This window comes from Dufourea novaeangliae, unplaced genomic scaffold, assembly GCF_001272555.1.
Source record: "Dufourea novaeangliae isolate 0120121106 unplaced genomic scaffold, ASM127255v1 scaffold287, whole genome shotgun sequence".
Taxonomy (NCBI): domain Eukaryota; kingdom Metazoa; phylum Arthropoda; class Insecta; order Hymenoptera; family Halictidae; genus Dufourea; species Dufourea novaeangliae.
In genome coordinates this window covers 79227-106247 of record NW_015374165.1, presented here as the reverse complement: position 1 = coordinate 106247, position 27021 = coordinate 79227, and the positions used below count along the sequence as shown (strand labels likewise).

Here is a 27021-nt window from a genome sequence, read left to right as displayed (position 1 = left end):
TCCTTTACCATTTTTTTTCTGTGTAAAGAAACGGAAGCCAGTGACTTTGGTCATGCATTTCTTTACAATACTGCGCGTACGTGTGAGTTCGTTTACCTGCTAATATCTCAGAAACGAAGCTTCAGATTACAAAATGGTAAATGACTTTTCAATTTGCATCTGCATGAGGAATATGCATGTTGCGGATTGTCCCATCTTTTTGGGACACCCTGTATATTTTCACCCTACTTCCATTCTAATACATCCGAATCAGAATTAACATTGTCTTATCCGATGACTTATGAACGATACTGTACGTGCTGTTATATACGTTACAACACCCAATACATTTGCAACACATAAAATCAAACGTTCAACATTGGAACTAACATTGTTGAATTCATACTAAATTGTGACATATAAAATAATAATATGTATAATATAAAATACAATACAGCATAGGATAATATAATTTAAAATATATAATGAATTAGGTCAACGTAAATTCCCACGAAAGTACCTTTCTGATTTTACTAATTGTAAGGTAAGAAATCTCAGATCCGTTGTTCTGGCGAGTTTGATAGTTCCAGTGTCGAGAGGCACATACGACTCGTATGATACCAGTCTCTACTGTGCTGTACAGTGTTTAACGAAAGTATATAAAGTAGGTTTCAAGGGTTCGGGAGAGAAGGAAAGGCGAGTCGTGCTCCGAACAAAGTTTTCCTTTCACACGCCGAAAAGAAAGCCGTGTTCGCTTTAATATGCTCCAAATAAGCGTTTGGCATTTAAAATTAAAAACAGATCTTTCACGGTTCTCGCGCGAATGCATTATGTATGCGCGTATTTCACGATTCCAGGTTGCAAAGGTGGATTTATTACACCCAGAAATCTTACGCCTCTTCGGTATCTGCATGCGAGGTCGTATGCCGAAGGTAATTCTCGTTATGGTAATTAACGGTATGTTGCACGGGGATAGCAAGTAGGGTATCGCGTTGTTCGAAACTCATTGTCTGTACGAAAAAACTGTAATTTATCGTTGAAAGCGTTTTCTTCTTCTTTCGATTGATTGCTTGAGTGTGTTAATAACATTATCCGTGTTCGTCTGGATACACCAAATGTTTTTAAACTATATGAACTGGTAAACCGTAAATTGACAGCTGAGAAGTGAATTAATAGTTGTCTGAAAATATCAAAATTAATTATCTGAAAGTATTGGGTTAGTGCAACAGTTTTGATGGATTTTAGGCAGATAATGCGATTGCCACGATTTTGTTGAAACAATTAACAATTATTTTAATATATTATGTATCGATGTTGTTGGGTTACAGTGAATAGTTGTTCAGAACAAAAATTCACGCGATTGAGTGTGTTTTATTGTTTATAATAAAATTGAAACTCAGTTTTCGAAATCAAAATGTTTACAGTTCCGAGCAACGCGTATTGCAAATGCAATACTAATTGCCATGAATTTTTAGATTAGAAATGAATTACATAGAATCTGGATACATAGATCATAGATCCCCGTTTTCTGAGTCAGAGAAAGAAAATAAGAAATTCATATTAGGTTTATCCGACAATAAATCAAAGACTGGATGGATGGATAGTTTTATAAACTTCTTGACAATTTCAATGAACGTTTCAGCTAACTATGCGACATTTTCGTTTTAATATTTGCCTGTATTCTCTTTTTATTTGGTATTCAATAATGCGGGTTGTTTTTCAAGTTCGTGTATAAGCAATTCTGTATTTGCTGACATTGTAGCTTAAACGCAAAAATCTGAAGGATAAAAGTTTAGGTAACACAACGAAATATGTATTGGTCTGGATCTAGAAGCACTTAAAATCGTCGATACGCCAGGACACGTTAAAACTTACTTAACCCTTTCTCCCCTAATGCCTGCTATAGCTGGCATCGACGAAATGATCCATGGATACTAATGCCGATTTTATCTGCAAATGTATGTAATACTAACAAAAAAAGAAACAAAATCATTGTAGGACTCCTTATCTGTGATTTAAATGCAATTTTTCCAAAAGTAAGAAAGTGTCCAAATACATTTAGATAGTAGTGCAAGTTTCAAATTAAGAGGGTATTCCCATGGGGGGGGGGGGGGGTATTTTTAAACGAAGTTTTGAACTAAAAACTTTTGAACTAAAGATCGAAGAACTTGAAATTTTGTATGCATGTTTGCTCACATTGCAAGAAAGCATAGTAAAACTTTCATGCAATTGTCTGTTATATTAACAAAGTTATTACATGTTTCTTGCAGCGTACCGGTCTGAATGGTTGCCACGGTTCACGTTCTTGTATTTATTTTAAACAGAAAGGTCAAAAATAATCTTAATCTACACGTGTATGGTTATTTGCTGAATTAGAGTGAAGGAAAGAAAATATATTTTAACGAAATAGCAGCCGTATACAGTAATAATTAAATTTTATCATAAAACTTTATTCTTCCTCAAATAATAAACAAATGATTGCTGATATCGATATAGATTGGTTAACTCATTATTGAGAAATCATGACTGCCAGTTTGGAAAACACGGCTTTGAGAAAAACGCATTTAAATTTTTGCCTGCTGTTTCGACATAGATATGTATACAGGGTGTAAAAAAAATGTTGGAGGACCCAGAAATGGAAGACTCGCGAGGTGATTTGAAACAAGTTTTTCCTTAGTAAAAATGTTATCCGAGGCTTTGTTAATGAGATATTAATGAAAAACCCCGACCAATCAGAGCACGAGACTGCCGGCCGAGTTCTGATTGGTCGGGGTTTTTCGTTAATATCTCATTAACAAAGCCTCGGATAACATTTTTACTAAGGAAAAACTTGTTTCAAATCACCTCGCGAGTCTCGCATTTCCGAGTCATCCAACATTTTTGTTACACCCTGTATACTATGTATGTACATAGCAATATATTTATGGCAGTTTTTCTTAATCTGCTATTCCCGCTACATACACAAAGGGAGCGCTCCTCTTTCCCAAAAAATTCATCGGCAGCCGATTTTTTACATTTCTGTACCATTCTTGTTGCTTTTACCGTGTTAGACACCCATCTCTCGGATCTACCTATTCATTCTTTATCTTTTACTTGGATAATTCGATATTTAGAATATAATTTGTAAAATAGGAAAACATCGTTCATCGAACATTCAAACTGCTATGAAAGTAGTAATTTCCACGGTCCCTTTTCCACAATGTGTGTACACTACCGCTAATAAGTTTAATCGCACAACGCAAAGATTTAATGACGCAAACAATATTTTGATATTTCAATTTGTCGCTATTTCCTGATTTGATACCTTCATATCGTGTAATACACATATTCTTGCTCTAATCTCCAAATCTATTTGTTGTCTTTTAATCATAGTTTTCAATAGTAAAACAAATTTGTTACCAAACTCAAGACGCACGCAATAATTTTGTCAGTAGTGTCAGTCTGTTGTTGTTTCAATATTGAATTTAAAATATGGTTAAAGTCTCCTTAATTGTTCCTCATGCAGGTTAGAATGTATCATAACATCACGTTGGAATGTACACATTAGGTTAGGAGCAAAACACGGACAGCGTTACTCCATGTCTTCCCTTCCTTAGTACTTATTCATTACGATCGTAACATTTATTTGTAGATTCAAATATTTTTATTGTTGAAGGTATTTTCGAAGAACATGTGTTATACATAATGTGTCTCGATAATTATCGCACTGCCCCCCCCCCCCCCCCTTCTTCCTCCCCCAGTTTCAAATAATATTATGACATACAACGTAATTCGTCCTTTTCCTGTAGTTACTTTCAGTTTTATTGCATCTTGACGAATGCGATTAAACTTATGAGCGATAGTGTATTCGTTTTATCGTAAAGGTCCAAACTAGAGAGTATAAAGTTTCGTTATTATTTTGCGTGTATGCAGCTAAACGTCTTTCTAGTAAATTGGACTAAATCAAGTCTTCGTCTATTGACCGAATAATTTCTAAAACTTTCATTTAATGGTGGTTTCTGTAACGAGTACGATCGTGCCTTAGGCTTGGCGCTTCTAATAGCGTACCGCTTTCTTGAAATAATTGTAACTTTGTCATTTCATCGAATTCAGACGTAGCGTTTTAGGTACACATTTTCAAAATGTTACACTTCAAGAAAATGCAATTTAAAAAAAATTGGCATGAATAGCTTTATTGTTAGTATCCGACGAGTGGTGATTATAGTTATACTTGTTGTCAGTGGCGAAAGGGTTAAGCGTAGAAAAGAAAGAACCATCTGCGAAAGGAACACGTGTTTCTCAACGCTCAATAGCAAGAGGCCAGAAAAGTGCATCCCAAAGCTGTACGTATAATTTCACGTGTCCGTTACAGCCGGTGCACGTGGTTCGTTGGTTAAGGGGCAGGAGTAGAAATTAAAAAATGCAAAAAGACGTGTTTATTTACCCGTGTTTCACGTTGCTCAGCGCCGGTGGCTTGAAGAGGTTGAAGAGAGACTTGGTGGACGCTGACAATCTATAATGAACGAAAACGCAAACGAAAACCATGCGGTGCGTAACAGGGAGAGGACGAAACGATAGCACAATACAGTGGCGTGTCGAACGTGTTGATTTTCCGCGCGATTTACATGCTCGCCCCCGCGCGACCGGTGGCATTATGCGCTTCCGGTTGCACTTTCTCAATTCAGTTGGCTTACGAGGGAAGTTCCAGCGGGTGGCGAATGGAAGCCGACCGGGAGAGACAGTCGCCCGCTTTTGAAGATTAATGAGCTGTGAATTCAGGAAGTAAATTCGCGCTAGTGCACGTAATCGATCGTTCGTTGGCTCCGGTCAACTGTGTCGATCTGCAAGTGATGTGTCTAGTTTTAAGCTTTTTAGTCTCGACACAAAACACGGGCAAACAATTCGCTAAGAATATCCGTCGAAGGGTGATACATGTAAAACTTAATTTTTTGAATTTAACGTTTAGACTGCATGTATTTGTGTAAATTTGCAGATATTGAAGAGAAACTTGACCAAATTGAAGGGAAATGAAATGTTGTTTTCTCTTTAAATTTATACTTTATATATTAAGTAGTGTTGGAAGCTATAAAGGCATGAAGATCCTCACTGTAATGATAGGAATTAGAAGTTATACAAACCTACATTTTTTCATTGAACAAAACCTGCTTGTAGCAGAGATGCTGCTTGACATTTTCGATTGCCTTCGATAGTTTAAAACTAAAAAAGAAATACTAGGAAGCAAAAAGAGTTTTCGGAATACAAAACATTAATTCTTAATGAAGTAATAAATAAGTAATAGATGGAAATAGATTCAGATCTAATTTTTCCTTTCTTGCGTTACAATTTGTTCAAACTTAACAATCCCTATATCAAAAAGTAATTATTCGGATTGTAGGAACAAAATATTGGAATTTATTTGTATAAGAATAAATTTCCGAATTTATTAGAAAGCTTTTATCTTTTCTTTTATTTAAATGTAGAAAAATTAACACGAAATGTTTCCATGCATATAAATATTATTGAAGATAATGAAAAGTTATCGACCAAGAATACATAGAATTGAAAATAGAAACACTCCCTGACAGTGTAGCAACATTTCAAAAGATTAAGTTAATGTCCGTATTGTGTTACGTTCAACACAGCATTCGAAGATACTTTTAGTACTAAAACATATACTGATAATTTCATATTTTGTATTGCAAATTATTGTCGACTTCGAACTATTCAGATATTTACTATTCAAACTACATTTAACCAAATACATAATGGATTATTCAAACACAGATTAATAAAGTAAATGTTGCGCTTTTGTATTTATTTGGTGTGTTAACGCTAGTGAAGCAATCAAATAAATGTAGGTATTAAAATCCATAATAATTTGTGTATGAAAACATTATCTTAAGATTATGGTAAATGAAGTTATAATTACCAAGTGAAAGGTACAAAGGAATTACTCATATTTTTACACAAGGTATTAAGTTATTGAAATTGGAATAAAATCGATGTAAGGATAGAGTTAAAAAATAGTAACACTACTTGGAAGAATAATTATAATACACTACGAAATTTATGGAAATAGCACCAATAGCATATTAGGAAAACATAAGAAAATAAGGCATAGAGTGTTCTTTTAACTGTGGATACTCGTAAGGACCATCAAAGTAAGTTATTAGCGACTATTAAAAAAGCTCATTTATTATTTTTGTCTCTAATATTTCTTTGAATTATTTCAAGTTATTTTTCCTTCACAATGATGTCTTCACATATTTATATCGATATTTTACAGTACTCCCAGCATGTTGACTGACACTTCAATACTAAGAGTATCCATAGGGAGATCTTTATGAGAATAAATTTCTTCTCTTCACGAAACTGTATAACTCAATGATTCCAAGATTATTGCAATATTTAATTGTTTAAAGAATGTGATATTCTGAAAAATGAGTGTAATCACTTTCCGTATACATAGAGCGTTCAGTATTGATAAACAAGCTATAGTTATCCTTGGTATTACTAATGAAAAGGTCATGTATAATTTTACACAGAAATGTAGTGAAATTAATTATTTGGGCATAATATTATGTTCCTTGTCGTGCTTATCTGTGCTTCTTTGTGAACATTTCGGGGAAATGAACACGTTCAACAGCCACGTAACGTAAAAAGTTCAAGAAAGCAAAAAGTGTAGAAAGTGGATTGAATTCGTGTTGGTGCGTAATTAAAAAGAAAATCACGAAAGCAGGCAAATGTGCACTTACTTAAGAGTTTAAAGAGCATCGATTCTCTGTTTACCTGCTACTGACTAGCTGCGAGTTGCTTCCTTGACATTGCGGAGAATGTGTGAAGTCCCCCGTCGACGACCAACGTTTTGCCCTTCGTAAGCTGCTTTGGGGTGGGCCGTTTGATCTTGCTGTCGGTGATCTATCGAATAACAGGATTACTATGGGACGAGAAAGCTTGTTACCTGCTTTGCAGAATTGTTGCTTCATCAGGCCGACATTTGATTACGAAGCTAAAGAAAGACTTCGTTCGCCGTTGTGACATTGTAAAGATTCCTTCCATATTTTTGATACTAATGATCTTTTAGGCGTTTAGTAATGTTAAGTACTAATTTACGGTCTTTACACGTTCAGTAATATCAAGTATTTAAAAATACGTTCCTCGCATTTAAGGTTTCAGATGTAGGTATGATTAGTATACCTTTGTTTACAATTGCATTATTCAAATAACAAGAAAACAGTGTTAAAACACTATTTTGATTATCAATTAGTACTATTCGTTTTAGTAATATGTGTAGATAATTTTGTGTAACATTTAATATATAATTTTACGCACAGACATTATGATTATTGTTTAGACATTTTCGTATTTCTTGTATCTTCATATTTTCCATTGAATAATAATTTACCTATCTATTATTTCATGTATGAACTGAAAAGAGTTATGGAAGTATTATACACGATGTCCCTGCAGTACCTGAACACTTACCTAACATCTTCTTTATCTTTAATAATACTGAAAAATGTTTAACCCCTAGAAGTCTCGTATTTTTAATGTTCGTGCAGCAGTGTTGCTTAGGTCCGTTTGAACCCCTAATACTTCCTACTTCTTAAACATTATTTTCGAATGCAGTTATTAAACAATTAATACGATTCGTAGGTTTATAAGTTAGGTGGAGCTTTTAAAAAATCGGGTCCATATGACTTCCGGCACTGTCGTGTGAACATTAAGATTTAATCTGAAATGTTCCGAAAGAGGTACACACCACAAAGGAAAACTTTCTTCTGTAATCATTTTTCTTCGAATTATTCAAGGTCGCTGGCATTTTCTGTCGCAAAATATATACAATTTTACTGCATCTTGTAGTGAGTGTTAAAATGCATTCAAGCATGCCTAAGTTATGATACTGAGATGACTTTGAGTAGCAAAAAAATGATCAAATTCCAAGACAGTGTTAGAATGATATCTGTAACTTACTGTTTATGTTAACACATTCATTACCAGGCTTCACATATGTGTGACCCTTCAATTTCTGAGCCAGCATACTTTATCTGATAAAAGCAGAATATGGATTGCAATATGTACTTATATCATACAGGGTATTTCACGTAACTTGACCACCTTAAGTATATCGCTTATTTTGTCTGATAGAAAAAATATCAGGGGAGAAAAATATTCTGTTCACAGGCGCCAATACGGTGATGGGCCGAATTTTTATCTCAGGGTCATTTTTTTTTTTCGAGATTTCAAGGTCATCGAATTTTTTTTTAATGGGACTACATATTTTCACTACAATACTCTTATAGCATATAAACAAACAAATCCAACGAGGTGCAATATGTTGACCTTCACGTGACCTTTAGCGAAAAAATCATGAAATGTTTGTCAGTAAGCTTAGTACGCGTTCGGGGACGGTAAATGAAGGAATTTCAATTTCATTGAAACAGTATACCGTGTAATTGTCCCTGGTGCTTGTAAACAGACATTCGTATTCTCCTTTCATCGGCAGAAAACATGCGACAAAGGGTTCTACATGAATGTAGATCAATTACTGCAGAGCAACTTAAAAATGTACAGCAAGAATTTATTTACCGCCTCCAAAAATGTATCCAGATTCATGGTGCACATTTTGAACACCTTCTAAAATAAAGATTTAACTAAAGACTGTTCCAATGAAATTGAAATTCCTGTATTTACCGTCCCCGAACGCGTACTGAGCTTACTGACAAACATTTCATGATTCTTTCGCTAAAGGTCACGTGAAGGTCAACATATTGCACCTCGTTGGATTTGTTTTTTTATATGCTATAAGAGTATTGTAGTGAAAATATGTAGTCCCATTAAAAAAAAAATTCGATGACCTTGAAATCTCGAAAAAAAATGACCTTGAGAAAAAAAAATTCGGCCCATCACCGTATTGGCGCCTTCGAACAGAATATTTTTCTCCCCTGATATTTTTTCTATCATACAAAATAAGCGATATATTTAAGGTGGTCAAGTTACGTGAAATACCCTGTATATTATTCAGTATTTCTGTTTTATGTGTTTTTAATATCTAATGAAGAAAGAAAGAATATTCCATTCAATAGAACGATACTGGTAGTCGTGTATGACGAACGTTTTCAAAACCATGTGATGGTAGCAAACGTGTTAATAGATGCTAAACATGATGTCCATTTGTGACGATACTGTTTCTGACATAATAACAAACAAGCTCTCATTATTCGATTCATTATGTCTTGTGGAGTGGTGGGGTGCTTTCAATAAAGAATAAAGGACCAAAAATAGAAAGGTTGCATCCTTGTACTAGATGTGTTTTTTTGGTTCCCAATTATCAGCCGTCAGCTTGTGAAAGGTACACCGCATGCATGTTACATTACTCACTTGATTAGTTTCAACGGGCAACCCCCAATAGTTGGAAGGAAGCAGAAACATATAGCGTACAAATCTTTCCGAACGTTTATATAGAATTTACTGTAATAAGCGTACACCATGGTCATGTTCACCGGGTGACGCCATTTGACTTTTTTTTAAGGGAAAGCTAAAAGATGTGTACCTACGCAAACCTATCATTCCGCACGACACGATGAATCGAATAATTAATGCTTGTGCTGCTATTACGTCAGAAACAATGGAAAGAACATTGCAATCGGTGATTGCTCGGCTCGGACAATGTAATGTATCGCCACCAATCGACATCACTGTGAACATTTATAAAATTAAACAGTACGTTCACATATATAATCCTAACACTGTCTTCGAATTTGATCACCTTTTTGCTACTCAAGGTCACCTCAAGGTCATAACACAGACATGCTTGAATGCATTTCAATATCCGTTGCAAGACACAGCAGAAAAAAGTATATGCTTTCCGGCAAATAATACCGGCGACCTTGAAAAATTTGGAAAAAAACTACCGAGGTAAGAAACTCTACGTCTACCGGTCTACCGTGTGTTTCCTTCAAAACCATTTTAATTGTGTATTAAACATTGTTCCCTATCATTAAAAACAAAGGCAGATAAATCTGTAATATTAATACTATTATACATTAATATTGTTACAAAACTAATATTTTCACCAAATTAAAAAGTCATTTATTTTTTCCTGCAATTACCAAATGAAAATGTTTATAAACAGCAGACTGAAGGATAAATGTAGTCTATATACGTAAGTAGATGATAATTGCTAATTCCAATCTACTACTAATAGAAAATACTTCAGATGATACATTTATCAATGGATTCGTCATTTATTCAGCTTTAAGACGAGTTGCATTATTTGAGTCAGTTGAATGTTAGACACGATGTAGAACGTATTAAACACGGTATGCATAGTAGTAAAAATCCACTCTGCTTTGCTCTACGAATTTAAACTCGATCAAAAAGCAATAAAACAACTCGACATATAATTAAACATTGAGGAAAGATGCTCTCAATGATCGTAAAATACAATTTTGGTTTACAAAATTTCGATCTGAAGATGTGATCCTGCAAATATATCCTGGAAATATGCTCCCGCGAAAGTTCTTGTGCTTCTTGGTAAAGTGTAATAAGGTAATGGATCATTTTAAGTAAATGATTTCATTCTTTAAAATAAATTGCTAATTCTGCACAAGTATAATGCGGATTTGTTTCAGTATTTTCACGCAGAATATCGTTTGTCACTACTACAAATCTTCCTACATATGTGTAACCTTCTAATATTTCATCCCCAGAGTGAAATTTTGTAAACCGAAATTGTATTTTACGATCATTAAGAGCATCTTTCCCAAATGTTTGATGTATATTTCAAGCTGTTTTTATTGTTTGTTGATCGAGTTTAAATCCATAGAGCAAAACAGCGGATTTTTGCTTCTATACATACCGTATTTAATATCTTCTACATCGTGTCTAAGATTCATTTTACTCACATAATGCAGTTCATCTTAACACTTAGGATTTAACAATAACAATATGCCTAGTTGCACAGACATCTTTTTCTATAATATTAATTTATTTCAAGTATGTTTTATTTTTTAATAATTTCACGATTTAAAGGTAGTAGGAATAACGTCCCACCATGCGAGTTGGGTATAAAAAAAGGTAGGACATTTTTCATACCAGTGTGCTTCAAAGGGTTAAAAAATCTGAATAAATGACGAACCTATTGATACATGGAATTTGGTTTCTAGGAACATCTAAAAGTAAGATATAATGTTACAAAGAAACGATTCGGAAAAACGGCAGAACCTTCCATGGGGCCTGATATTTTAGAATTCCATTAGCCTTTCATTGGGATATTTTTGTCATCGCTTAACATGCTCAGTTCTTTTCAATTCGTACCGTCTTTTAGACTTTTTAGTATGAGCTGAACAGTTTCGATACAGTATAGTTTTCAAACAGTAGACAACTATTTTGCGAACAATACATCCGTAATCAGTTCCGTACGCACAGTAAAACTAGCGCTCTATTCACTCGGGACCCATACACGCTGGTTCTTACCGCTGAATCGGGAAACAATACCGTCATGAATTCACACCGTTACGTGCTCAATATTTCAATATTTTCTCGCGTTAGCTTCGCACTGAAAGAGAGGTTTCTCTCCATCTCGTCAACCGGGGACGAGACCCAAGAGCATTCCTCCTACTTTAGGGCTCAACCAATTACAGCTTGAACAATAATTAAGAAACACCTTTGGTGAAACTTTCGCCAATCACGAAGAAGTGTGATATCTCAAGTTACTTCGAGCGATGTCATTCGAGAAGCTATCAATTTTATTCGTACGAAAAATCACTCAGTCCCCTTCGAGACACTTAAGGTTTAACAGACGATCCATCATTCGAACAGTCTCTCGCAGTCGAACACTCGGACAAGATCTACTCGCGCTTGACATTCACGTTCATAAACTCAACTAAATAATTCGCATACAATCAGTCACTGGCGTTCGTGTGGTCTCGGTACATCCATCGTTCGCGAACGTTTCGTTCGTACATTTGAAACAGTCCAGCTCCAACAGTCGAGCAATTATTCGTAAGTAAGTATTCGTACATTCTCGATCGGACTACGTTCGTAAAGAAGTTCAAGCAGTCATACAATTACACAGGCCTAACCACTGCTTTACCTTTGAAAACAAGTGCCCAATATTAATTTGGCAGGCAATCAGTCTGAACTGTTCGTATACCACGACAGTAGAACTTAGACTTCACTAACTCGCTTAGATTCGCGTCAAAACGAAAAATTGTTATAGTGTATAAAAATTGTAAAATTCCATAAATCGCATAATCTAGCATAGTTATGCATTTTTTTCTGAAAACTAACATTTTCCTGGAGACTTGAATTTCAAATTCTTTATGGTAGATCAAGCATGCACTAACCTTCATTGACATTAAATATGATACTCAACAAGATATCCTGTTTCTTTTTTCGAAATGTAGCATTTCAGGTAAAAAGAAAACGAAAGCTAATTTTGTTAATCTCCGAAATGCTTCCATGAATAAATCGGAGATTTATATTCTGTAACAACCTTCTTCAAAACATGCACCTTTTGTGCACAATACTTGTTTATGCCACACGGGGTGTTAATAAAACCGTGGAACACGTTCACAGGGTCGATTCTACACGCCAGATAAAGACAAAATCAAGAATGACGAAATTGCGTTGGAGGTATTGTTTCTGAGCTATTACATGATTGTTAAAAATACAGGGAAAAGTACGCATAAAATACGTTTGAAGAGATGAGTTACACTATTCGGACAGCCGATTCCTAGCTATGACGCGGGCTCGATCGATGACATAGTGAAACTAATGAACGAAATAAAATAAATTGAATGAAACCAACTCGTGAAACAGTTGAAGAACGTGCCTTTCAAGTTGAATAACTTGTCGAGTCAGACGTGTTTTACGTGCATTTCGCTAGTATATTTAATAATTCTTATAGATATAGATAATACTTATAGATTTTTTTGTGCTGAATACGAACCCGTAAACAGTTTTTTTCCATCACCCTCAGTTTCCGAGAAATTTGATTTAAAAAAAAAATGCAAATTTTCAACTTTGAACATTTCCTGTGTTCAAACATTAATATCTATGCAGTTGATTGTTGTGTCAAATTATTCTGTAAACTCTCCCGAATAAAATGGTATACGTTGTTATCGCATTATCAACGTATAAACATGTTTAAATAATGATCAAAGGGAAAAGGACACCCGAAATGCACCAATTTTTACAGATATTTTTCAATTTATTTCCAAAAGTAAGGGTGCCGGACATAATCTGACTACGTCAGCAGATAAAGTAAACATTTTTCTTCCGGAAAACATTAACAGAAATTGTCAGACACGTTTTCTGTCCAATACAGGAGCGAAATGGTTTAGTAAAATCTGCGACGCTGGCAATGTTACTCAAAGGCGGCAAGCGCAGGCGTTCGATAGTCGAACCATTTTATTCGAGAAAGGTTACAGAATAATTTGACGCAACAATCAACTGAATAACTATTAATGTTTGAACACAAGAAATCTTCAAATTTGAAAGTTTGCATTTTTTGTTTATATCAAATTTCTCGGAAACTGAGGGTGATAGCAAAAAACTGTTTACGGATTCGTATTCAGCACAGAAGAATCTATAAGAATCAGCAAATGGATGTTTGAAGACAACCAAAAAGTTAAATTTTGTTGTCCAGTGATAATTAATAACTCGGAAACGAAGCCTCGAACGCATTTTCAGCAATCTTGAGTTTCGCGTTAGTTTAGCACGTAGAACCCACCCACCCTGTGAAAGTATCCCACATTTTTATTAGCACCCAGAATATAAGACAGAAGTTATTAAATCTGAGCAAGTACATTAAGTGTCTTATTATGTGCCTTTCAACTATAACATTAATTAAGAATACTGAATAGAACGTAAATTAACTTAAATCGAGGGCACATACCTGGTTACTGGCAGTGGTGTGGCTCTAGGACTTGGCGATGGCACCGGGGAAACACTACTACTACTGGGACTGTCCGAATGTAACGAACCAGTCGACTGATAATGAACTGACCTTCTGAAAGGGAAATTAACTTTACCTCGTCTGTTCCAAACATCAACCGTGTTTGTCACTCATGAACAAACTGTTGGCTTTAACTCCTTAATGCGGAGGCCGTCTACAGATGTTAGTAAAAAATATGCTTAATGTTACAACTCATTAACTGTGCATTCTAAGTAGAATGAAACTTGCCTGAGATTTAAAAAACTTTCATAGATTAAAAGAGTTAGAAATTAAGCAATGATGTAATGACGCAGAACAAGTCACGTGCTAATGAAATGTAATCATTTATATTAGGTCGTCACACATGAAATGTCGATTTTCTTAATTGGTATATTTTCTTGGAATTTTATAAATGAAAATTCTTAACAGTGGTCTTCACTTGTATGCTAAGTTAGAGCTTGATCTGTGCGTTTTATTAGGCACTATTTATTGTATCAGTAAAACAACTATAAAATGAATTAAATCAAATGATGGATTATTATACTTATACCTGAAAACTTTTATTCAGACTTAAAGATAAACGTCATATATGAACATACATAGGTATATTCTACCGTGGAACGTAAATAACTCTACTGTAACGAATAAAATTCATTGACGTTGAATAAAATATGAAGTCTCGCTACAAAAATTGGCATTTGATAGGTAATGATTGAAAAGCATTATTATATTCTTATGTAAAGTGTTGTCACGAGATCATGACATTTATTTTTATGAAAATGAATCCAAGCATGACATTATTCGGACTATTTTTAATTACGTATTTTTTGAATTGAAGTACTCACTGTTTTCTACGATCGCGTCACGTAGAACAACACAATTACACGTGGTAAATACTGTTCGGATAAAAAGTTGTACATATTTTTCGTATCATTAAAAACTGTTCGAATAACGTTGTGTTCCAACTTATTTTCAACGAAACAGTCTGAATGAGTTATTGTTAAATCTTTTGTAAAAATGTAATTACAAATAGGAACATTTTTACTGCGTATATTTAAAATATGTGTATAATACTGTTTAACACTTAAAAATTTTGTAACCTTCAATATGCGTTTCCGACAGATATTTATGAGCTGAATACGAATCTACAAACCGTTTTTCTCAGTACGTACAGTATTAGAACAAAAACAATTTTAAAAAATCTTTGCAAATTTTCAATTATGGAGATGTGTTCATACTGTTACAGTAATAGTTATTCAGCTGTTTTTGACACAAAATAATTCTCTGGATTCTCCGTAACAAAATGTGGTAATTTGTTACTATATTATAGACATTTAAGTTTGTTTAAATAATGATAAAAATGAAAGGGGCACCAAAGAAACACCAATTTTTGCTGATATGTATTTTTCAATTGATTTCAAAAGCAAAGGGTCTGGGAGAAAATCTAACCATATTATGCAATAGAGCAGACATTTCTGCTAAGGAAGGCGTTAAAGAAGCTACGAAAACATTTTAAATACTTTGTTACAGTTCTGTCAAGTTCTTCACGAGAGTCATAAAGTTTGTGACAACTCGTCAGCCGATTTCTGATTCAGTTAGATTTTAACAATATTAGTGTTCAAGTATTACTACTTATAATTTATAATTATTTCAAATAATTATTTTTAAAAGCAAATTCAAATTTAGAATTATTTTAAATAATTATAAAAATAAAATATTTTTAATGTTTTGCGGTTTTTCACAACTAAAAATATAAAGATCAGTAACAAAATAATTTTTTCCACCTGGATTAGCGTTTTGTTTCACTGTGCGCCGCCATTGCCGCTGCCGCGTGTTTTGCTGAATTATTTCGCTTCCCTATTGAAAATGTAACAAGATTTTGTAACTTTCCTTCACACTTTCCTTATCAGAAAGATCCGCTCTATCGCGTGCTATGATTGGATATTCCCCTGGACCCTTAGTTTTTGAAATATATTCAAAAATATCAGCGAAAATTGGCGCGTTTTCAGTGTTCATTTCACTTTGATAACTATTTAAACATATTTAGATGCCTATAATATAATAATAATCTACATCATTTTGTTCGGGAGAGTCCAGAGAATTATTTAGTGTCAATAGCAACTGAGTAACGATCTATTACTGTAAAAGCACAACATATTTCTAAAGTTAAAAGTTTGCAATTTTTTTCTTACATTTATTTTGCAAAAACTATACGTCCTGGGCAAAAAGGGTATACCGATTCGTATTCAGCTCATCAAGATCTATCAGAAACGCCTATTAAAGGTTACAAAATCGAAAAAAAAGTAAAAACTTATTCAGTGAGTGTAATTTATTACATTTTCTTCCGAATTATCTCGCTCAGACTCTTTATGTACTGTTATGGACTCTTGCTCAAATTCTCTGCGAGAAAAGAGTTAAGCAAATTTCATCATCAAATTGCGGATTTTATATATTTTTGGCATACTCAAGTATATAAACCACAATAAAACAGGAACCTTAACCAACATTAATGAAGTTCTTATTATTAACTGGAATTTTTTTATTGTTGGTATAACATTTTCTGGTTATATAGTTTTTCTAAAATAATGTATGAAATTGAAATTTTGTATAAATATCCAGTCTATTTATAATATATTGTTTTTTATATTTACTGAATGGTAACACTACATGATAAACTGATAGCAAAAGTGGACGCGAATATTAGTACTAAATATAGACTTGAATAGATAGTACTAACTATAGACTTGATTCGTTCATTATTATAAGAAAATTGTATAGAATTATCTTGAAAAAATCCGGCTCGCGACGTGTACTTTTGTGACCCGCAACGACTTTACGATATATTATACGAATTGAAAATATTGTTAAAATGTAATCAATTTAAAATTTTGTTTTATATAATACATAGCGAGACCTCTACCATGATTGTTCGACTAAATTGTGAAATTTTAAAATTAAAATAAATAAATGATATAAATACATATTGTGCGGCCCGCATGAATTCTATTTGTTACACAAATAGCCCGTGATTGAAATGAGTTTGACACCCCTGATGTAAAGTATTATAGATTAGGGGTCGGCAAACTTTTTTTGTAAAGCGCCAAAGAGTAAATATTTTAGCCAGTAAGAGCGTTATAGCTAAGCACTTATTATAGCGCGTACTTTGAATTTTTACAAATATGAAATTGTAAAAACTATTCTTAGCTCGCGGGCCATACAAAAAGTGGCGGCGGGCTGTAGTTTGCCAACCCCTGTTATAGATGGTTTAGATGATAAAACGGGATAAGTAATTACTCGTCGTATTAATATGTACTAGACCTACCAGTGTTGAATGTATACTAAATTAAATCGTGTAATATATCAATATATAGGATGTAACAAAAATGTTGGAGGGCCCGGAAATGGTAGACTAGTGAGGTGATTTAAAACAAGTTTTTCCTTAGCAAAAATGTTATCCGAGGCTTTCTTAACGAGATATTAACGAAAAAAACCCGACCACTCAGAGCGTGAGTCTGGCAGCCGAGCTTCGACGGCATCGTTGAGTAGGCATTGCGATTGGTAGGTAACGTTACCGCGGGAACTCGGTCAGCAGACTCGCGCTCTGTTAACAAAACCTCCGATAACATTTTTGCTAATGAAAAACTTGTTTCAAAACACCTCACGAGTCTCTCATTTCCGGGTCCTTCAACATTTTTGTTACACCCCGTACACGTACAATGCATAATATACTACCTAAGTGTAAAATGTAGGATGTGTGAAATGTAGAATTTATTATTGAAAGCATAAATGGCTATAAAAGTACCTTTATGCTATCAATAATAAATTCTAAAACAAGAAATCCGAAATTCATCATTTCGACGTGTTTGGTACTTCGAGTATTAATGTAATTCCAAAAGTGACATTATAACGTGAGATGTATAAAATTTTTGTAAGAAATTAATAATACCTTTGAGGAAGCTGTGACGAATGTGTATAACTAACCGGCCTCCGTGGACTGGCTATAGTATCCCTGACATCCTGAGAAGAACCAGACGAAGAGGAATTCCTTAGGCAAGAGCTGCTGGTTTGACGTAACCGCAAATCCTTTTGGGGAACCGCATTTTGATTACCTAGAAGCATATAAGAAGTCATTATAACCAATTATTTTTCATGATCTGACAGAAATTATGTACCACTGTACTTTGCCGAGCTGGAATGATTGTACGCAGGAAGAGTGTGAAAGGAATGCAAATCTGATTGGTTAGAGTATAATCTCCAACCCTATTGGCTCACCTTCTCTAAAGCAGGCCATACACGAGGAGACAGCCTCAGAGACGGTCGCATGTGACTCAGTAGGCAGAAAAAGAAGGAAAAGCGATTGTTTTTTTCTGCCCATTCAGTGTCACGAGACAGTCTCTGAGGTCGTCTTATCGAATATGGTGTGCCTAACGCAATTATGAAAATAATTCACACGTATTATCATTATCGGTCGAAACGGTAATATCCACAATAGGATCATACAGCACTGCGATAGATCGATAACGCGAGTGATCCGACGAACTTCAAAGTAATGCCGCATTGTCAGAGTACAACTATCCATTGGCCTGCGGGAGCGTCTCATGTGGACATACACAGGGTGCCTCAATCGGATGAGGCCATCAAAATATCTCATTTGGTTTTAATGGTATGGAAAATGTTTAAAGCGCAATTTGAATTTCTTTGATAGGGGAATACTGTGCAAGACAGAGTATTGTTTTTACGATTTTTTCCGTGATTTTTCAAGGTCATAGGAAAGCATACATTTGTTTTCTATTGTATCTTGTAGCAAATAAAAGAATGCATTCGAGTATTTCTGAATTATTACTCTCAGATGACTTTGAACACCAAAAAAGTGATCAAATTATAAAGCTAATTCCCTGAAGGAAAAAGTCTAATGTCGTCAGATCGAGTGAATGATCTGGTCCCAATATACCTACGTGCATCGCGTCTAATCTAACGATTTAGGAACTTTCTATCGAATACCTGAGTAGCTACCCGTGAATTATTAACTAGGCAATCATCATGATGGTACCACCTAGTCTCACAAACACTTAATAGCAAATTTTATATCAATTCATCCAGATTATTCCATAGAAATGTTGCGTATCTTTAACCGCTTAGTGTCCCGTTAATAAAGTAATGTAAGCATCCCAACATAAAACATTAAGTTCATATACGATCCTAATAACGGTGTCTTAGAGTTTGGTCACATTTTGGTGTTCTAGGTCAACCGAAGGTCATGACAGAGAACATGCTGGAATTAATTTTTTCATCTGCTACAAGACAATAGAAAAAAATGTATGCCTTCCTGCAAGAAAGAACGAGTGACCTGTGAAAAGAGAATGGAAGAATGACCATAAAAATATGTTTTTCCTTCCACGAAATTCCTCTTTCTAAAAAGGAGCTATTCCAAAAAGAAAGGAGATATTTCTGTGGCATCCTTCAGCTGGGCCACGCTGTATAGATCAAACAGAGTAGCCTTCTTGCCTCTCTGTCGTCTCGCAAACCAAATTTTCAGCCCTGTGCAGTACTGTATGTTACTGAGAAGATGTGCTTCGTACGAAGAGATACAGTAAATCCTCGATAAGTACTCGAAGGCTCGTCGGAACTGACAAGGAGAAGTTCCCAGGTGTAACGCTGACTTTTTAATGGGGTTTAGCACAGCGATAGAGCTTGGAATTCTAGAGCCAATGTTATTTGTTTCAGTCACATATGGCCTTTAGTTTATGAAATATTTAATGTTCAGTGTCGAGGAGCCTTCGAACATTTATCCAGGAATTACGTCCTGAGGAAATCCGTCTGCGAAGCTCCTGCGGACCATTAGTCAACACTCTGAGACGCTGCGGCATTAAGGTTGGCTTATAAGTACTAGACGCTCAGATACGGAACGGTTGAGTGACGGTTCCGTTCAGACAAAGATACTTACAAGGGAACACCGCGAATGTTGACTCACGGATTGGGATTAAACTTTGTGGGTTTATAAAGTGAATCGAGGCAAGAATATCAGTATGTTTCATTCGTACCCCATTGCCCTTTAAAAATGTGAAAACTAATCTCAAAGTCACATAGGTACTCCCACTTTTTCGCGTATAACACTTAAAGTACAAAATATAGGAAAAAATGTTTAAAACAAATGTTTAATGGTACAATCAGCGCTATAAACTTGTGCTACACAAAGTGTTTTAAAATTTTTTTACGAAATAAACTTTTTTCAAATTTTTGTTAAGGCAAGTATATAGCACCTATTGTACCATTAAACTTTTCGTTGAAACACTTGTCCCTATCTCTTGTACTTTGAGTTATACACGAAATAGTGGAAATGCTTATTTGAATTTGAACTTATTTTTCACACCTTTAAAGGGTGACTGGGCACGAATGAAACATACCGTTATTCTTGTTTGAATTCACTTTATGAACCCAGAAAGTTTCATTCCAATCTGCGAATCAGGTTTAATAAGGTTTCCACATTTATCCCTAAAAGATCTAGTCTGTATAAAATTATTATTAGATGAAGATAATAAGATAAGAAGACATTGTTATACTGTGCACAAAATGCTAAAACAGAGAAAGACCTATGGAGAGTGTTGGACACTGTTTAAAAACGAGTGAATGAGGAAGAAAAGTTCTTTCAATATTTCAGGATGTCTGTGCATGATTTTATTATACCTTTAGGAAAACCAGAAAATTCAGAAAACAGAAATAGGAAAATAGAAAATTCAAAAACCAGTATACAACTTTCAAGGACGCTATAAGTCCGAGAGTAAAAGTGGCACCGACACGTTTCGAACATGTTCCGCATCCGAGAAAACATTTTTCAGAACGCCGATTTAGGAGTTCAAAAGCTTAATTTGGGTGTAAAAATGGAAATTGCAAAACCAAACTTGGTAAGCATATATTTAATATCCATATTTAGTAAAAGAATACAAAATTAATAAATAATGTTCTTTAATAATACTTTTTGACAAACAAAATAAAAAAAAAATTTTTCTGACGAAGTTATCATTGCGAGTTACAAGTTCTCTTGTATAATTCTCAAAAATTAATAGACTTCTTTCAAAATTTTTCTTCTGGATAACTAAATTCCGGATATTAAACAATTAGAGAATGTTAGTAATTTATGGAACAAATCAGTAATTGTTTCAGTTGAGGACAATTTTTTAGAAATTTATCTGAACATTAGATGTATTCACCATGTTTTGTATCTGCTGCCATCCCTATCGGCGACGTGACAACAGACCTCAAAGTTACAGATGTGAAATAAGCTTGGTTGAATATCGCGGCAAGTATTGGAAATATAAAAACAATTTAAATGGCAAAAGTGTGTTTTTTGTTATAGGGTATTCAAATATACTATTAAATTTCAGAAAAATTCATGTTTAAATAATACATTAAAAATTCTGCTTTTCTGTTCATTTTTAGGGTGAACAACTGAATTCTGTTAAAGTCTAATAATATATCTGAATACCTTATAACAAAACACAATACTGTCTTTGAAATCGTTTTTGTATCTCTAATAGTTTCCGAGATATTCAACCAAGCTTGTTTCATACCCGTAACTTTGAGGTCTGTTTTCACTCCTTCAATATGGATGATAGCAGATACAACAAAATACGTGTCAAATATTTTGATGAAAACCACTTTGTAACAAAATTTCATACGAATCAATGATTGTTACTTCGGTATGATATTACTTGCTAGACTGATAGAACTAATCGTAATTCAATAAATTAGAGTTAAAGTAACAATTAAATCACAAATAAAGTCCGGCAATAACCGGCATCAATAGTTATTTACCGCTAAACCTCATTTCTGCAAAACATTTGCAAATAGTCTTTTTTTGTCAGTATAATTTTCAATTTTGAAGCTATGTTGAACATGGTGAATACATCTAATGTTCATACAAATTTATGAAAAATTGTCGTCATTGAAACAATTACTGATTTGTTCCATAAATGATCAGCATTCTCTAATTGTTTATCCGCAATATCGTTATCCAGAAGAAAAATTTTGAAAGAAGTCCATTAATTTTCGAGGTTGATATAAGAGAACTTGTAACTGAGCATAACTCCGTTGAAAAAATTTTTTTTATTTTGTTTATAAGAAAATTATTATTAAAAAACATTGCTTATTAATTTTGTATTCTTTTAATAAATATGGATATTAAATATATGTTTACCAAGTTTGGTTTTGAAATTCACATTTTTACACCCAAATTGAGCTTCTGAACTCCTAAATCGGCATTCTGTGCCACTGTGATACCGGACCGATGCAGACACGTGGCTGTGCTGATACGATACGGTATGTATAAACACCTATGTATATTAAAATGCATTAAAGAATATCTATTACAACGGAACCGCTCCGTCACCGGTCCGTATCTGAACGTACACTGTAAACCAACCTTCACTTTGAAGTCGGATTACTCGCGTTATCGCTCTATCTTACTGACCAGTCTCGATGTGTCTTGTTCGTTCCCTTTGTTTCCGATTGTGACTGTGCGATTCGTTCTCTATCTCTATGAATATTCTCGAGAAGGTAGGCCTATAGGGATATAACCAATCGGACACGCATTCCTTCCGTTTACCACTTTCTGAACAACGCGTAGTACAGTACATATTATAGCATCTAATAGGTGTCTGCAATAATAATGCCCTTTTTCCACCCAAAATCTTTTATTGAATTGTAAGGAGTTTGTTACGTGATATATATACATATAAATTCCGCGATACAGCAATAAACTAAAACTGAACTAAAGACTAACTAAAGACTAACTAAGGAATAACTAATGACTAAACTAAAAGACGGTCCGTAAAACTAAAACCACTCTCGCGAGCCACGCACAGCCATATCCCGTATACCCGGTTCACGCAAGACGCACGACGCACGACGCACGACACTCTCCGCAGCGCCTCATGCGGCACGATTAGGGTACAAACATAAAGGCTGCTTACAGCTCGGCCATCCTGACCTCATGGTTGGCTCGACCATGCACACTATCTGAAATCACAGACTCAGTCTCGGAATCGAGATCAACGCATTTAATCCATGGCTTCATTCTATCGGGATTAAAGGTTCCAGTAAAAGGCTTATTACTTAATTGAAACCTGCAATGTCGCCAATAATGTATCTATCCCTATCGAGTACCTTCTTCACTTCATACGGGCCCTTAAACTTAGGTAATAACTTATGATTTACGCCTGGCGTAGTTACAACGTTTTTTATCATTATATAATCACCTACTGCATAGATTCGTGGTTTCTTACGATTTTTGTCGTACATATACTTATTGTAGTCTTGTAAGCGCCGGTTTTCCAAAATAGCATTATCTCTAATTTCATCACGATTTATCTCTGTGTCAGTGACAGTCTGTAAATAATCGGGTAAGTCGCTATCAGTGAAACCATACTGCTCACAGCCAAACAGTAATGAGCTGGGTGTGGCGTCAATAGCTTTATGGTAAGTATTGTTTATGGAAAACTGAGCCTTAATCAAAGCCTTATCCCAGATCTCGTCCGCACTCATTTTGGACAGCATTGACCGTCAAAGTCGGTTGACTCGCTCGACTTGATCATTGGCCCTGGGGGTCGTGCCAGCTATTTTAACATGTTCGACTTCTGATTCCGACAACAAATTTGAAAGTTCACTGGATGTGAACGAGCTGCCTCTGTCAGAGATAGTTCGTTTACAATAACCTCAATGATGAAAGTATTGTTTCAAAGAGAAGATTAGTTCTTTAACCGCAGTTGACCTAACCGGGTACATTATAACAAATTTAGTGAAGGCGTCTATGATGATGAAAATACACTTAAAGTCTCGATTCGTCTTCTCTAGTGGACCATAATGATCTATGTGAATAGTATCGAAAGGTCGAATACCTTTGTCGTAGATGTGCAATTGACCTTCAAGTTTTCCAGTGGGAACAGAGTACGTTAAACATTTGAAACAGTTATCGATGTGTTCCTTCACCTGCACACGCATGCCTGAAAACCAATAGCTTTTAATAATCAGGCTGACGGCCTTTTCCAAACCTACATGCCCGACATCATCATGACATCTTTGTATAACATCGCGAGTCATCTACTCGGGGGCATAAAATAAAAGATTTTTATCATACTTTCTATATACAACGCCATTTCTTAATTCGAACCTATCGTTTTCCCGAATCTCTCTCTATGAATAGTTTTTATCACAGGGTCTTGTAGTTGTTTATAGACCAAAATTTGATCGAACGATAACGGTTCGATGAATAGTACATTCCTACTCAGTGCATCCACGTGACGCATACGATCTGATGTTCGATGTATAATCTCAAAGGAATAGTTCTGAAAAATCATCGCCCAACGACTAATACATGGGTTAATATCCTTTTTGCTAAGAGCTAATTTGTCAGCACTACAATCGGTCATAATAATAAAGCTTATTCCCTGCAAATAAACTCGGAATCTCTCTAACGCATAGATAATTGCCATCATCTTAAGCTCATAGCTATGGTATCGGCTTTCTATTTCCGTCGTTCGTCGACTAAAATACATAACAGGGTGCATCTGCGAATATTTCTGTTGTTGAAACAGAATGGCACCGTAACCATAAGAAGTTGCATCAGTATGCAACTCAGTTTTTGCCGTCGGATTGTAGAAAGCTAATACTGGTGTGCTCACCAACCGGTCGCGAAGTGTTTCAAACGCATTCAATTCTGCTGCGCCAAATTTAAAGGGTACGTCTGACCTGATAAGGTTGTATAGGGGTTTAGCAATTCAAGCAAAGTCTGGTACGAACTTACGAAAATAGCTACTTAAGCCAAGGAAACGCTGTATTTGTCCAGCAGTAGTGGGTTGCTGGAAAGACTGAATGGCTTCAACGTTAGACTTATTTTGTGTTACCCCGTTTTCTGAAATATTGTAGCCCAAGTATTCAATATTTTGTTTCAAGAAGTGACATTTCCGAAAATTGAGTTTCAGATCGTGTTCTGATAATCGTAAAACGTCACGGAGAACAACTAAGTTCTCCTTGACAGTACCGGTGGCAATTAAAATGTCGTCCAAATATAAGAGAATTTTCCCTGCATCGAGTAAAGGTTTGAAGACTAGACAAAGAAACCTTTGAAAAGCGGCTGGTGCGTTAGCCAGTCCAAATGGCATCCTAACTTATTCAAACTGTCCATCCCGGGTGACAAACGAAGTAAATTTGACCGAATTCTCAGCCACGGTAACCTGATGAAATTCATCTTTAAGGTCAAGACTAGTATAATAGGAACTATTGGCTAGGCGAGCGATCTGGTCTTCAATCAACGGAAGGGGAAACCTATCTTTAATTGTTATCTTGTTCAGTGCGCGATAGTCGACACACAATTGGTGACTATTATCTTTCTTTTTGATTAATACTATCGGACTACTAAAGTTGGAGTTGCTTGGTCTAATTATTCCTCTGTTTAATAGCTCGTCAATAATTTTCTTAACCTCGCCTCTCTCATACTATGACAAACGCCTAGGAGTAAAATAGAGCGGCTTACCTGTATCTACAAGAATAATACTAAATTCATAGTCGACATTGCCAGTGCCATTTTTGGTATGTATATAAGCATCTAGTAGCGTCAGCAACTCATCTTTGGTTTCGTAGGAGAGCGAAAAATCCAAACTATCTGCAACTAGATCTAATTCGTTATTGTGCTCGGTAGCCTCTATATTTAAAATATTATTTTTAAATAATACGATGGTCCGTTGGGCAGGTCGACAAGAGCGGTTGTTCCGCTGCTGGACGGCTTCTTCTGACTTCCAGCTGCAGCCCTGGGACAATTTTGAAAGGTTTGACCTAACATTCCACACGTAAACCAGGAGCCCTTTTCTCGCCTTGGCTTAGGGCAAGACGACGACCAATGTCCTTCCTGGATACCAATAAAGCATTTCGTTGCTTTTGCACGGGTGTTCTCCGCGGTACTAGATACATTTTTATCCCTCGATTGCAAATTCACAGCAACATTCTTCTTCATGTCAGGCCGTATGCTAATTTTATCGAACACTGCATCCTTGCCTGACTTCGCAACAACGGGACAGAAATTCCATCCATGAAATAGGCCATCAACTCATCCTCTGCTATCGGTACACGGTTGGCCATGATAATCTTCTCGTGATGATATTCGCTGTAGCTTTCACTCGTTCTCCACATTCTATCTACGAATTTTTTCCTCAACAACAACTTATTAGGTTAGTGGTCAAACAACTTTTTCAACTCCGCCATGAGCGCTTCAAGGTCCATTTGAATGTGTTCCGCTTTCGAATGAAACCATCGCAATGCTTTGCCTCGTAATTTGGTACCAATCAGCACCTTGGTGGTGTTATCATCTAGATCATAAGTAGCGCGTAACAAGCTCACCTGCTTCTCCCAAGTAGGAAACGTGTATTCCGAGACATCGACGTCGCTCAGCAAATCAATCATCGACTTGATCCTCAAGTTTGGTCTATGAGAAACGCGTGATACAGACCGGGAAGAACTTCTCAACATCTCGTTTTCCTGGCGAACAAGTGCTAGCTCCCTCCTCATGAGATCTGCTACTCGCAGCATGAGATCTATCATCCGGGTCATCCCACTCAATGCATCACTCGTACCCGGCAGACTCTCCTCCGGACTCTGGTTTTGCACTTCGGGAATACCTTCTGGCATCATCTCCATCCATGTATGATTAGAAGAAGCAGTTTCCAACCTTAAAAGTAATTCAGCCTTGCTGCCTGAGACAGGGATGCCCATCTGCTTTGCCACGCTTCTCAACTGCACCACCGTAAAATCGTTTTGATTCATTTTTCCTCAAAAGCAAGCGTCTAGATTTCCAACAAAGTACGTAAAATTCGCTCAACAGGCGGAAACCAAATTTTCAACGTAACCGACTTCATCACGTGGTATATATATACATATGTATATATATATATGTGTATATATATACACAGGGTGTCCTAAAAATGTCCTCCGACGCGAAAATGGGGCACTCGGGGGGTGAATTGGAACAACTTTTTCCTTAGCAACAATGTAAACTGAGGCTTCGTTACCGAGATATTAACGAAAAACCGCGACCAATCAGAGCGCGAGTTTGACAGCCGAGTTCCCGCGCTAGC

General features: G+C 35.6%; 1 protein-coding gene across 1 annotated transcript in view; it reads right to left on the bottom strand.

The window, feature by feature from the left end:
* LOC107192017 (echinoderm microtubule-associated protein-like 2) overlaps positions 1-27021 on the bottom strand; it is a 146145-nt gene that overhangs the window by 86933 nt on the left and 32191 nt on the right. Inside the window, exons 3-6 of the mRNA XM_015581191.1 lie at positions 17847-18009; positions 13862-13975; positions 6748-6876; positions 4403-4471 (exon numbers count right to left, since the gene is read on the bottom strand). Coding sequence (XP_015436677.1) covers positions 4403-4471; positions 6748-6876; positions 13862-13975; positions 17847-18009 — 475 coding nt within the window. The remainder of the gene's footprint in view (positions 1-4402; positions 4472-6747; positions 6877-13861; positions 13976-17846; positions 18010-27021) is intronic.